General features: G+C 37.3%; 1 protein-coding gene across 1 annotated transcript in view; it reads left to right on the top strand.

The window, feature by feature from the left end:
• NBAS (NBAS subunit of NRZ tethering complex) overlaps nt 1–15196 on the top strand; it is a 194397-nt gene that overhangs the window by 88501 nt on the left and 90700 nt on the right. The window contains 5 exon segments of the mRNA XM_075414861.1: nt 3824–3991; nt 4592–4705; nt 4949–5072; nt 10330–10406; nt 10913–11050. Coding sequence (XP_075270976.1) covers nt 3824–3991; nt 4592–4705; nt 4949–5072; nt 10330–10406; nt 10913–11050 — 621 coding nt within the window.

Raw genomic sequence — 15196 nt, 5'->3', positions numbered from 1 at the left:
ACAAACTTTTTGATAGTGGAGTAGACATAATTTCTAGAGGAGAGTATCTTTAAATTACAGTGAGTGATTTTCTTAAAAGTTGTTTAAAGAAAAGAAAATTTTCTATTAACAGAGCATTAGCATCTTCTTTGCTTTTGCGTTTTTCCCAAGCACTGGATCTATGAAAAAACATGACCTTTTAAAACATTTGTGTACCTTAAAATGATATGTTATGCATTTTTATCACTGTTGGTTAGAAATGATCAGGGAATGTATTTGTGTGGCACGCACAGGGAACTTCCACCTGGAGTCTTTGGAACTGCAGGGCAAAAATAATGATCCAGCTGCTATTTCAAATAGTTGTCAGGTTTTTTTTTTCTTTAATTTTATTTTTTTATTTTGAGTTTAACTGGAGCTGTGTTTTGTGGTTTAGTAAATGTATTGGTTTTAATTCTGTAATAAATAAATTAGAATTCCTCTCACAGGAAGAGGTAGCTGTAGTTCCTGAAGGAATCGTGTTCATTTACAGTGTCACTGAACTCTTGTGCAGAGAGTGACAAAAATCTCAACATGGAACTCTAGATATGCACTATTTAAACTCTTGTTCTAGTCAGTGGAGATCCAGTCAGTGGTACATAGGGAATAATGCAGTTAATCAGCCATTCAGTGCTTGATTTACTTACTTAATCATAGATATCAATAATTTGAGATGCCCTGAGTTATCCTGTCGTTTAGTTACGGACCCAAAAAGTCCAGGTCCTCTGTCAGATCTGGAAGTGTTAAGCAGGTATCTTAATTACTGCCATATATCTCAGACAGTTACTAAAGCCTGTGTTTAAGCAGCTGAACCAAATGCATTGTGTATGCTTAAGGCTGGGTTACTTTTTCGATTCCAGTGACATTATAGCCCTAATAAGAGCTCAGAGTGACAGTGACATCTGTATTTTAGTGTTGTCCTGAACTGAATCTTTTCCCTAGTGTCTCATCCAGCGTCTGGTTTATCTTTGCAGGACTGGAGTTTTCAATTAGACTGGTTCATTAGCTGTAACACACATTATAAAAAACGCGAAAACCCACAAAAACCCACAAAACAAAACCCTCCAAGGCACAAAACATAAATAGAATAAACATGAATACTTACGTAAAAGAGACTATTTTAAACTCACGTTTTCCAATGGGAGTAACACAAAGAGAAAAAATAAAAGGAAAGCAAATACTTGGTGTTCTGTCTTATGAGCAGAATCTGTTCCGCCTTGCCTAGTTTTCTTCATAATGTTAACGCATAATGACTCTTAATGCATAAATTGTATACAGTGTGTGGCTTCTGCATGTTTTTGTCCTTGCACGTTGACTAGTTGTCATCAAAGACCAAAAAAAAAAAATAAATCCATATTGCAGGTGTTTTATTACATTCTCTTCTGTGGCTTATTTAAAAAATAGTTGGCTTTGTTTTTTGTCCTTGCATTAGACTATTTAGAATTACATATGTGTATGTATGAGCATATATACATATAAATATTTTAGTTGTTATTTTAGAGTATCTTGATAATTTGGAATTCGTTGGCTGACTTTTTTTACACCAGTTTAGATTCATACAGATTTTAAAGATGCTAATTTAGGATTAAGAAATTGTTGTTGCTACTGTTATTATTATTTTGGTTTTAATCAGAAGTGCTTACTTTTGTAAAGGATATCAGAAAGGAATAATATAACAAAATAATTTCCCCTAAACACCCCTCAAAACCCCCAAGCTACAACTTCCTCATGAAGATGCAGTTGAAGGATACAATTAAAGTTGTCTTCTTAAAATGGGATCTCCAACAGTCTTTAAGAAATTATTTATTTTATGAGAAATTGATTCAGGATAGCAAAAAGTTATAGCCTGAAATTGTTACTGTTCCAGGTACACAGACAAATATCTTTTCAGAAAATGGAATTCTTATTTGTGCAGAAAAGACTGTAAATTCTCATAAGAGTTTAAATTCTTTTGGGAAAAAAGAGAGTTTAGCTGATAGCAGTAGAACTGTAGAAGTATACGTATCAGCATACAAGCTAGCCCATTAGATTTCACACTGCTGAAGAAGGTTTATTTTAAAAAACATGGTTTGCTCAAGTGCAGTTGAGAACTTGGGGGGAGGGGTGAGTTTTTTTGTGCTTCTGTTTTATTCTTGTTTTAACTGATTCTTCATGAGGAAAAAAATCGGGTGTCCTGCAGCGTCTGTTTGAAAATGGAGACAGAAAGAGGAATTAGTATTCTGTATACAACATTTAAAATAATTTAGAAAAAGCTTTCATACTGAGTACCGAGAGTGGTTTATTTAAAATTCACACAAATAAGAAATTCTCCCCCACCCTGCCAAGCCACCAGACCTAGGATTTTCTGTTGCTTTTTGCTTTTCGGAGGACTAAACATTCTGGCATGTTGTACTTGGCATATTCTTTCTTCATTTGGCGAAGTAAGAGCTGAAATTTTTAGTTTAGCCAGTCGGTTCATTAGTTGTGCATCTGTGAAATGCAGAATATAATTTCAGAAAATACTGAAAAAAATGCTGAAGCCTTAATGGAAACAAGGACTTAAGATGGAGTTGCTACTTCACTGGTCAGCTTGAGGGAGGGATTTACTGCATACTGCAGTAAAAGGTACTAAAAAGAAGTTTGTCTACAATGAAATTCTACCTTATTGAAGCTAGCATGTTTTGTCACGGAAGTTATGGTGGGACATAATTCACTTGAGCATAAATTGGAATCCTTTTGCTCTTACGCCTGAAATTTAGTAAGGAGTTAGTAGATTGTAAACTAGTACCTCACATTCCTTTATACAGGTAGAATTTTTCTACTGCAGTATACTTCAGTGTATGGGGAAATGAATGATAGAGTTGCTAGGGAGAAACATTTGGATATAAAGCTGTTGATGTTTGCTGCATGGGGGAAAATATTTATATTGTTTGTTGCTCAAGACAGTGTGTTTACATTAGCATGCTAATTATGTATTTGTCTCTAACGTGTAAGCTTTGTAAAGCAGACAGCACAAACTTCGCAGGACTGGAATAGCACAGATCAACCAACACAGATGTTCTGGGGTGTTATTTACATGCTTTACATGTGGAAGAGCTGGTGCAGAAAGCTCCATTAGTGGAACATGTCTTCTACTTTTAAGAACTGACTTACATAAGAGTTTACTGGGTGAAGATGTTTTGCAGGGTAACCTGTAGACGTGTACGTGCATGTGTTGCAGAAGCAGTTTGGAATTGAGAATAGGCTGGGGTCTCACTGCAGTCTTTTAGGTTTGCTGTATTCAGTACCTTGTAACTGCTAACTGCAGAATTTCAAATATTGATGGTACTTTTTCACTTGGTCTAGAGATGAATGTTTGCATCTCTGCAACATTTCCCCTACTGAGAATTCAACTTAATTAAAGCTACCTCTGTACAAATACAGGATTGTCTCTGCTATCAGCTTTCTTGAATTATTGAAGATTAATTTTAGCAAGCTCAATGTCCTCATTTGTGTAGAGATCTTTAACAGAAGCATTCAACAGTTATGTAAAACATTACCATTGTAATCTTTGGAATTAAAACCAGCTGGTATCTGTGGAAATGAGATTATAAGTTAACAAGAGACAAAATATTCTGCTGATCATGCTACTTGCTTCAGATTGAAACTCCTAACTCACTTTTTAACTTGTCTTTTGTTTGGTTTTGCAACAGCTGCTGCTTAAATTAATGATCATTAAAATTTGTTATTAACATACTGTGCCTGAACTCTAATGCATTTGGCTTTAGGTCATGAGCCTAATTAAAGCATAAGTCTCACACTTGCCATTGTGTGTTGGATATGCTCACAGGATGAAACCAACGTCTCCTCTGGCCAGTCTGCTGATTTGTTGTACTGGACGACATCAAAAACCATGAAGGTGTTGTCTAACACAACTATGACTACAAAAGCCATGCTGCATGCTGTCAGTGATGGACAGTGGTGGAAGAGATCATTAACTTATCTTCGACCATTACATGTAAGGGATTGCTGATGTGTCTGCAGATGTTTACACACTCACTGATACATTAGTATAAAAGCTGGAATCCTTTGTAGGTATCTGATAACTGGAGGTGTCGTACCAACAAGTGAACTAGAGACATCATGGGATTATTTGCAAGCAACTCCCAATGAAAAAAGGGGTCTAAAGCTGTTTCTTCTTTTGTTTTTTAATCTGTTTTCTCATTTTTTAGCATAGTATGAGAAGGCATAGTTGAAATTTGACAGAACTTCAGAACTTAAGGGAAGAAAGCACAGTGAAGTCCACTCTTTAAATGCTGTCACTTTATACTCAGAGCTGTTCCTTTTCAGTTTCTCTTTTCTCCCCTTTTTGCTTAAGTGGATTTTCTGTAATGTTTATGATACTTGTTTTTCTGCTGCTACTTTTGAGCATGATTCTCTTTCTTTGTTTAATAATACTGGACCTCATTCAGCATTGGTGTATGTAAGATGACTCCTGTCTTGCTCCCCACTGAATTCAATGATATTTTCATTTACAGTTGTTTCCCCTCTGAACAGCAGTTACAGGCTTTTTAATGAGCTTTTTACAACTAGGGTCAACTATACTTATTTTTCCCAGGGCCAAGAATTTGGAGATGTGTTAAAAAGTGGGCCTGGAGAAAATGCCACTGTGGAAAAACAAGGCTGTCATCCGTTTTATGAGTCTCTAATTGCTGATCCATATGTTGCAGAAGTAAGTTTCTGTTACAGAATTCTGAAGTGTTAGGTTTTTCTTGAGAACTTATCATTAAGTAATAATATGGATTTTTGGATTATTTGTGTGACCTGAAATTTTGTGCAATAGTAGGAAAAAATCCAGAATTAAAAAGGAAAGCAAATGCAGGAACCAAGGTAAATAATTGCATATGATGTAAGCGAGCTAAATATAACTGCAGGGTGTAGTGCGCTTGTGTCAGTTATCTTATTTTACTTCTAGTCTGAAATCAGCTATGGCGCATACCAGAACAATTCTTTGGAAAGCTTTGCAGAAGTGTTGCTGAGAACAGAGAAACTGACAGAAACAAAGAGCGAAGGAAAAGACCTACTTCCAACTACAGAAGGTATGGGTACTTGTGTATTCCCTCCTGTATTTACTGTATATAGTAAATATAGGAGCATCTATGGATGGATTTAAATACAGAGAATTGCACACAATAATTTGAAGTATTGTCTGGATATTTTGTATGAATTGTGATCTGTTTCAGCATCTTATGTTGGTAACTAGTCTTGGTTGAAGTAGCTGCAGAGGTTTCAAGAGAAGTGGTATGTTTTAAAAGGAGTTGCTCAGTAGAGATTAGAAGTCTGAAATCTGAACGTTGGCTTTGAATAAGCAGAAACTGGTATTTGGGGGCTAACAAAGATATAAATGCTGTGGGGGGGAAAAATTGTTGAAGACTTCCTGAATACTACCATGTACAGATACTTAAATGGAAATTTGCAATGAAGTGTTAATGTTACTTGTATGTATGCCTGTGTATTCACTTGTTTAGATCCTGTGCCATTGTGTATACAGCTTTCAGTATTGCAAGGTCATTACAGTATTTTATTTGCTAATTAATGCTTAACTGCAGCTTCTGGAATCATTAGAACTTTTCATTGTCTTCTCAAATTTCTAAATTTTATAGGTTATACTTAATTTGTTAACTGAAAGTTTCACTTTTAAAAAAAAATGGCAAATCACAAAAAAAGCCTATGATTGTTTGTCTTTCATTTTGTCTGTCTCCTGCTGGTTTAAGAAATGAACTGTTTAAATATTTACATGCTCTGAATGTCTTTTGAAGGAAGATATCTGTATTGTGTTTTACTCCATGGTAAGTTCTGCTGTGAAAAATGAGTATACTAAATCACTTGCAGTATGAGAGAAGTTTCAAGTGGGACTTTCTTCATAAGCCACACAGTTTTATTTCAATTGTTTAGTGAAAACCAGCATATTTGTCTTGCGAGTATACGATTCAGTAGTTTCAGATGTGGTATTTCTACAGATAACCTGTGCAGTTGTAATGTAATAACATTGTGAATTAGAAAAGGTCAGCAACAGCTTGTATAAATGGGGATGTATTCACATTTTGTTCCTTTCATGCTTTCTTAATGCAAAAATAGTTTTAAATCAGTGCTTATGATGTCTTTTCTTGCATGCTGAAAGACAATAGGTTTCTAGCTCTGATTCCTGTGTCTTAAAGGAGAGAGAGGCAAGAATTAAGAAGTATTCATTGCTTTCTTAGGGCAGATGATGTTAGCTGGCAGATCTTTGGTAATATTTCCTGCTCCAACTTGAATAATTAGAACTGGTTGTTTACAATTCAGTGGCTGCCTTCGAGATGGAAATTTCAGTTTTGGGGCCTTCTGCTTGAAGAAAAGAAATTTTGGACTCCATCTTTAGTTTGAATCTCTGTCTTCGTCCTCTTAAGTATGCTGGTTTTACCATTTTAATACTTCTGTTCTCTTCCACCACTTTTATTCTATAGTCAATCTGAATTTTGCTTATGAGTCCCTCCAACTGCTATGGAACTGAGAGTTCTATGTTTTCCTCTGGAAAACTGAGCTATGTTTATTCTGTACTCAGCAGTCCTGCTTTCTGCAAGTGAATGGATTGATGATTTGCTGATTGTAATACATTAACTCTGGATTAACAGTATTGGATCCAACCTCTTCCCGCATCTTAATGCTTTGCTTTGTAATTCCCATGACAGTCCTTATGATGAGTTAACACTTTCAGGATTGTGGAGCTTGAAAATGTGCATCTTAATAGCATACCACCAAATTTTATAATACAACAATCTCACCGATATGAGCCTTGTTTATTATTCTGAGTTTTTCCCATATTTTCAGGCTTAGTCTAAGGTTTTGGGAAGATTTTGCCATATGAAACTTGAATGCTGATAGGAGTTATTAGCTACTATACTAGTAACTAACAAACATAGCAGATTTCATTTGATTTTACTGACCAGTTTAAATCCCATTTGTTTCCTTGTAGCTGTCTTCTAGGACAGCTACAGCAGCAGGTTTCAGCTCCATTAGAAGAATTGACGAACCTGGAAGAAGATGCAGTTTAGCAAAGGAACCCTAGTTGTACTTAGCATGTTGTCTTAGGATAAGTTGAAGTATGCATCAAACCCGGTTTCTATTACTGTAGCAGTTTCACACTCCAGGTGTGAGGGAATGGCTAAACACTTTCTCCAGAGGCAGCGTGTGTGATAAAACTCGAGATCATGTTTGCTGTTTCTTTTGTGGGTTTGGTAGGGCCACAGGCCTTGAACTTTGACTTTTCTTGTCCTTTCTGTCTGGATGAAGGTAGTGGACCGAGCATTTTTGAGTGAAGTGATAACACCCATTGCTTTGGGTCCAGTAAAACAGTTTCCTCAGTTGTGCTGTTAAAGTGCATCCAGACTTTATGTGACCAAGGCAGTGTTGTGTATCTCTGTTTAATTGTCATTCTCTTTCTCTGTAGCCCTTAGGAATTTGATGGGGAAGTTGAAGATGAGATCAGAATGGGAAGTTACTACAGTTGATGGCTGCATTTTGTAGTAACCAGAATAGGTACTAATCTTGAAGTAAACCCAAGAAAATCAGTCATACCTATGAATCCGCAGGAGTTTTAGAACAAAGAATAGCTTAATGTTTCCATGATTTTGTAATTGCTTGCAGATATAGCTGTTTAACTGTAATATATACTTTCAAGTTGAGTGAGGTTTTATCACATGCTAAATGAACAACTGAAGACATGAAGCAGTTTTTGCAGTGTTTTTCAGAGAAAAAAAAAACACGGAAAAAGAGTTGAAACTTCCTAGGTATTGATAAATTCCAATTTTCTCAAATTTTCTTCAGTGAAGAACCGTTTTCTTCACTAATTTGCCTTCCAAACAGGCTTTTGGGCTAAAGTAAAGACCTGCATAGGAAATAAAAATTATTCATAAAGTCAAAACTTTTTTGTGTTTTCCTAAGGAAATAGGAAATATTGCTAATGGGACAGCAGCATTGGCTCTTTGCTTGTCACCACCTGTCCTCCTTTGGGTTGGCAAACCCTGCAGTGTAATCCCTTCGGCACATTTTTAATTTGGCAGTGTTCTGAAATGCTACTAAGTTCCTGTAAATTTTGTGTAGATGTATAAGAGGGCAGAATGGCATCCTGCTGATGTCCGTAGCCTGCAATTTGAACTCAACCTTGTTAGACGTCGGAGATTTCCTGTAGGGTTTCACTGGGAGAGAAAACTGCATGAAATTAGTCTTTGTGTATACACATGTATTTGTGTGCATGTCAAGTAGGCATCTGTATATGGATACGAACACCTATCTGCGCGCAAGCACACAGAAAATTTATGTTTCCTGAATCAGTACAGGGTATGTTGTTTTTCTCAGAAGGGATGACAATGGAGGCAGGTCTTTCTTCTTAAGTACATTCTGGCAACTGGGATGCCTTCGTGTTGAGCTTCATGCAAGAGTATAAATAAAATCGTATTGTTGTGTGGCCTTGTATTGGTGCTATGTTCTTTGTTATGATTGCTATCTGAAGGGTGAAGATAATGTTTTGCTAGTGTGGCAGTTGTGCTGTTGGGGGTTTTTAAATTGGAAGAGAAAGCACAATTTGGTATGTATTCCCGAGGCTTTGCAATCATTGATTTTCCAGAGAGAAAGGGGGAAGAGGGCAGAGCCCAAATTCTTCTTTCTCTCCGCCCAGTTTTTTCTGTTCAACTACAGGTGGTTGTAGGAATATATAAAGTAACCTCACTTGTGCTCAGAGTAGGAAATACCAATTTTGCAATTCATCAAGATTTTAATATTAGATATTTCTAGAATCGTATTATCTTTGCTTGGACAGCGTACAGATTATTTTGAATGTAGCAGAAACAGGCTGTCAGCAGCAAGAAACTATTCGTATAAGCTATTTGAAGCATAGAGCATAGGTGCTGTTGGACAGGTTTGCATTTGCAGTAACTGTGACATATTGCCATGTAGACGGCCTCTGTGATGATTTGTCACATTGAAATTTGTTTTTTTTCTATCTGTCTGAGGACCAGCATGTAAGTTCGCTTCAGGCTGATGGCAAATTAATGATAATCTGAAAATTGTAGTTGGTCATTCAAGCTTTTTATGTCATTCTTTGGAACAAAGAATTCACTGGGGGGCTGCACGTGTAAAGTAATCGGATTTCTTGCCAGCGTGCCGTCAAGAGTAGTTTGTGTAATGTGGGAATATAGGTATTTGAGACTTCCTTAACATAAACAAAGAGATAAGTTGCTGGAAGATGGCTTCTACTGATTGGAATAATAATAAAGATGATGATATCATCTATAAAGAAAGGAAACCAACGTGTTATTTTCCTGGTGTACTTACAGTTCTTTATGCAATTTCTGGTCCAGGTTTCGTAAGATTTTTGAAATTGTCCCTGAAACTAATAATTTATATGCTCTACCCCCAAAATTGAATATTAAGTATTGGGAGAATCGTTATTCTGTAATTGTTTGTTGGAACTTTCATAGCAACTGCAGTGATGCTTGACTTTAGTACAGAAGGAGATAACTGCATGCAGGAGAGAGATCCTGTTACTAATTAACAAATCTTGGGCGCTCACAATGTGTCTGTATATTGGTTCTTCTATTTGTGTAACTTAAAATATAGTAGGTTTTTTAAACAAAAAAAAAAGTTTAGAGTCTATAGTGTAGGAAAAGCAGGGGTTTTTTTGGTGTCAGTTTTACCAGAAGCATATCTTTTTATAATCAGAATAATTATTTATCAGTGCATTAATTTCAACTGTGTCATTGTGCTGATATTTCTGTTTGCAGTATGTGGCAGGACCTGGTTTTGGTGTTTCACTGATCTTATTTAAAATTCATATGACACTTGCAGATTTATTTTATTTTCATCAAAACAGAAGTTTTTAATATGTTTTGTGGCGTTCATTGATAAATGAATTAGAGCTCAGGCTTGAAGAGAAGATATTTTGTGTTGTTCCTCTGGTTGGTATTGTTGAACGCTTGCAACATTACATTGCTGCCTTGATTTTACAAGCAAAAGATTTACTTGTAAATCAGTACAGGTGATATTTTAGTGGCTTTGTTTAACATCTGTTACTCCATAAGCTCATTCTTGTTTGGTTAATGCATCAAACACTTTGCCTGGAAGTGAAGGTAAAGCTGTGCTTGCAGTTTGACTACATATTATCTGTTTCTGGATTGCACTGATAAGTGTTTAATTAAGTATGTATAGAGTGCTTCAAGCTAGTGTCTAATAAAATACGGTTACACTGAAAACATTTTGCTAACTGTCAAGGCTAGATGGGTCAGTAATCAAAGGTTTATTTCCGCTCCCTATATGTTGCAGTTCTGCTACAACTGGCAAGTGATGCTTTACCAAATGATACGGCCTTGTCTCTTGCCTATCTACTTGCGCTGCCACAGGTATGTTGGTAGTGATGTTGTTTGTATGTTTTTGCCAGGAAAGGCTATTCATAGCGTTTCAAAATTCTGTAAGAAAATGTGATTTCCTATAGGGTTTTAAAATCTAAGTATTTGAATTCATTTAAATACACATTTTTATAGATTGGGCTGATGCATTTAAAGGAAACTGAAAAAATGCTGTTGGACTGGCTTATAAGCATGACACTGGTAAAAAGATGCATTTTCTTACTTAAAATACCAGTTATGTCACCTGACTGACAGTTCCAGTGTAGCTCAGAAATATGGATAATAACTTTGTGGTATAGAAGCAGCAAAGCTGTAGTTGGAAAATCATTTTGGTTTAGGTGTGCAAGGGGGGAAAAACATCATAAAGTAGATTTACTTCTGTGCGAGAAAAACATAGAGCTATTTCTAAATCACAGCAAGTAGCTTTTTAGAAAGTTTGTGCACTTAATGTTGTATGCTTGCTAATTCTTTCATGTAAATTAATGCTCTCTTTCTCCTAGGTGGTAGATGCCAACAAATGCTTTGAAAAGCAATTACATTCTGTGTTATCTCTCCAGCTGGCAAGTTATTACTATAGCCTGCAGATCTATGCTCGTTTGGCACCATGTTTCAAGGACAAATGCCACCCTCTCTACAGGGTTAGTACTCTTTCTTTTAAAAACCGTATTCATTAATGTACAGCATTAAAGCTATTCTAAAAAGCCAGTACATGAGTTAAGCCTGTTAAGGATCTGATCTGAATTACACTGTGAGCAGCGTGTTGTTGCTCATAATTATTCTTCTACAGTGCTGTAAACAGACAAGTACTTCACAATTTGTGAAAGAGTTTTTGAAGCACAACATCAAGTGTCATTTATAGGTAATAGCACTATCAGTCTTCAAAGTAGCTTATAAACACTGAGCAATAAGGAACATAACCTATTCTGTCATCTTGCACTACTGATAAAATATATTATCTCCTAGAAAGAGTCAAGTGTCCATTTAAACAAGAGAGATGCAATTCAAAAAGCTTCCGTAGCCTTCCATAGAATCATAGAATCATTAAGGTTGGAGAGGACCACTATGATCATCAAGTCCAACAGTCAACCCAACACCACCATGCCTGCTAAGGCATGGCCCAAAGTGCAGTATCAACAGAGTTTTTGAACACCTCCGAGGATGGGGACTCCACCGCTTCCCTGGGCAGCCTATTCCAGTGCCTGACCACTCTTTCAGTAAAGAAATTTTTCCTAATATCCAATCTAAACCTCCCCTGATGCAACTCGAGGCCATTGCCTCTCATTCTATCGCTAGTTACTTGGCAGAAGACCAACACCTGCCTCACCACAGCCTCCTTTCAGGTGGTTGTAGAGAGGTATAAGGTCTCTCCTCAGCCTCCTCTTCTCCAGACTAAACAACTCCAGTTCCCTCAGCCGCTCCCCATAACACTTGTTCTCCAGACCCTTCACCAGCCTTGTTGCTCTTCTGTGGACACGTGCCAGCACCTCAATGTCCTTCTTGTACTGAGGGGCCCAAAACTGAACACCGTACTCCACGTGCGGCCTCACCAGTGCCGAGTACAGGGGCACGATCATCTCCCTACTCCTGCTGGCCACACTATTCCTGATACAAGCCAGGATGCTGTTTGGCTTCTTGGCCACCTGGGCACACTGCTGGCTCATGTTCAGCCGGCTGCATTTTAGTTTACATATGGTGTTTTAAAAATTCATCGACATTCATTGATGAATTTGTTGATATCCTTTAACAAGTGTCTCTTTTTGAAATGCACAGTTTTGCTTCTTATTCATCAACTGTGATTAAAGCTAACTAAAGTAAACTGCAAGCTACATCAAAGAGGTGACATACAAAAATTTAGTAATTAGTTGCCATTCCTACCAAGATACCCGAGTAAAAACTCTTCTTTGTTACTCCAAGAGAGCCTGTCTGAATTTACACTAGTTCTTTCCTCCTGTAAAGAAACTCTCTGGACTCTTTGGTTTTCATTCTAGCTCTGTGTTACAGCTGAAAGAACACTTCTGGTCACAACTTTTCTGAAAAGAGAGGCCGCTAATCACCACCATGGCTCGAAAGAGAGGAGATTTTTTTTCTGTGTTCAGAATGACTGCTGATTTACAGAAGAAAGCCAGTTTTGTTATTAGCCCAGTTCTGCAGTTAGGTAGGCTTTCGTGCTGCTCTGCTGAGATTTGTGTTCTTCTATCTTCAGTTTAGAAGCTAAAGGAAAACTTGGCCTACAACTGAAATTTGTGGTCTTGCAAAATATGTTGGTTGTGAGGAATTCATTCATGTTTGTTAGATATCTTTCTTTAAGCCTAGGTCCACCTGCTGCAAGGCACCTTTGGTGAAAAAGAGATGTATCTTTTATTTTGGCTTTTTTTAGACAGTCTTATTGTACAGAAAGAGCTATGAAGCCTTTTGGAAACATAAGTCATAAGAATGAGGACAGAGATCTTAAGGATTGAACTATTGCTACTCCAATTGCCATTTAATAAGCAGAGTCTTATCAGTAGCACCATGTAGTTTGTTTCTTACTGATACGATCTTTGGATGAATCTTTTGTTCCATCTTGGTAAAATACTATATGTGACTGTGATAAGCAGTGGATTCTCAGTTGTTTGAAAAAGAGTATGTGCTATGTTTAAGTACTACTCTTAAACAGTAGCTTTTGAAAACAGCTATGTTAGAAGGTCCTGAGTGAACGGCACACCAAGGAAAAGAAAAAAAAAAAAACGCCTGAATGCGCATTAAGAAAACAATACAGGAGAATACATTTATTGTTACTAATGCCAGGGGTGTCCAGTGAGGGAATATCACTGAAGCAGAAAAGGAGAAATAGAAACAGATGCTTTTGAGCAAAATAAGTACTTGCTCCCCTGCTCTGCAACCAAATAAAACCACAGGTAATGGTCTGTAAGAATAATACCAGACAGAAGAGAACAAAATTTTCAGAAATGGACTGGCTGTGGAAAGCGTTGATGTGAGGAGACTCATTACCCTGTGAGAAGCTATATTTAGTTTTGGTTTAGGTCTGTACTGGGCCTGGCAGGGATGAGGTTCACTTTCTTCATAGCCTCCCCTATGGTGCTGTGCTTTGCATTGGTGGCCAGAAGTATTGGTAACACACCAGTGTGCTGGCTGCTGCTGAACCTTACTTGTACAGCATCAAGACTGTCTCCCCTCTGCAACTCACGTTCGCTGCTCACTACTTACAAGTCTTGATGAGTAAGAAGAAAAGCTGTACAGCCAAGCAGGAAATTTGCTGGATAATTTTTACTGTTAACAGCTTATCTCCCCATCTGTCCTATCCTGGTGATCTGATAAGTGACCATAATAAATACATCTGGGGGACTGTTTACCCTAGAAAGGAGAGAAAAAGTTTAATTACCCTAAGGTTAATTAGTATGTTATGTTCCTGTCCTCATGCTAATAATCTAATGCTGAGGTGTTTCTGTGGTTTTGGAGAGGAGTATTTTACTGACCTTAGCCGGGGGGCAAGTATTTTCTTGGAGCATCAAGGGATAGTTCTTACAAATACTGTTAAGTTGCAAGGGGGGAATGGGAATTTTGCAATTAATAGCAGATGAGGAAAGTTGCTGTTGGCAGAAAATCCTTAGTTATTTGTTTTATTCCCTTACCTGCTGTTTTCATTCAAGAAAATGAATCTGATTCCTGTCCTTTTGTGCATTGCAACTGGCAATATGTTGAAATGATAGCCTCAGAGATTCTTCTTACTGATGCTTTTTGATGCAGCCTAGAGTTGGTGAAGAAGCTGGGAGTTCAGTTCCACAGAGTTAAGTAGCCTGATATAATTGGCTTTTGAGTCACTGTGTGAAAGGGTGCATTTATACAGTGAACTTGTGCTCTGTGCGCTTAACCTGCTTCCTTGTCTGTTGCTGCTTAGGGAAGCCTCCACCCATCTCTCTGTAAGAGGCAGAATTCGGTCTACATTCACCTCACATAAATTCGTTGTCTACAAAGTAAGGGGCTGATTCCCGTTTTGTTTTTGTTTTTTCTCTCTCAGTATCACAGCTGTTGTATATTTTAGTTCCTATGCTGTTTCTCTTTATTCATGTCATTGTTAGACCATTGTTTCTGTCTGTTCACGTCTTACTTTGCAGGACTGTAGGCTGTCTGTACTGCCCTCACCACAAATGCCATTGTAGGCTTTAAGTGCATCAAGTGATTCTGAAAAACATCACGTGTGTCTTTCTCATCTTCTTTCCCATAGGGGAAAAACAGCACATGGAACAGTTTTTAAATTGTTACGCACTGATATGTGTTTATCTTTTTTCACTTTAATGAAAGCAAGGTCAAAAGAAGAGTGGTTTGAACTTGGGACTGAATATGTAGAGGTTTGTGTTGGTCTTACGGGAGTTCATTCTGCAGGCTTGACTTGGCTCCCAAGGCAGCTCTGTTGTTTGTTTATATTATTGTATAAGGTTGATCTTAACTATAAATACAGTTGTATTAAGCCAGAGAAGCAGAACTCCTAGCCATGGTCCTTATGCTACAGCTTTAGATAATATTCTGAATGTAGAATGTTGACAATAAAAACTTCATTTGAACTGGGAATAAATATTGTATAAGAAGGCAGTATGCAGGAGGAGGGAGAGAGGCAGATCTTATGGGCTACCAGGTGTGTTACCCATGTTGTATGAGGTCTAAAGGCTTTAACCTTACTACGTGGCACTGTAGTGCAGCTAGAAGTTAGGTCTATACACTTAAGGTATTCTCTCATTGGAAATCAAATGCTCATTAAATGGTTGCACGTTGCTTTGTGTTTAATA

The sequence above is a fragment of the Opisthocomus hoazin genome, chromosome 2 (assembly GCF_030867145.1).
Source record: "Opisthocomus hoazin isolate bOpiHoa1 chromosome 2, bOpiHoa1.hap1, whole genome shotgun sequence".
Lineage (NCBI taxonomy): Eukaryota > Metazoa > Chordata > Aves > Opisthocomiformes > Opisthocomidae > Opisthocomus > Opisthocomus hoazin.
Note: the sequence above shows the minus strand (reverse complement) of the source record. Positions and strands in the feature narration are given on the sequence as shown.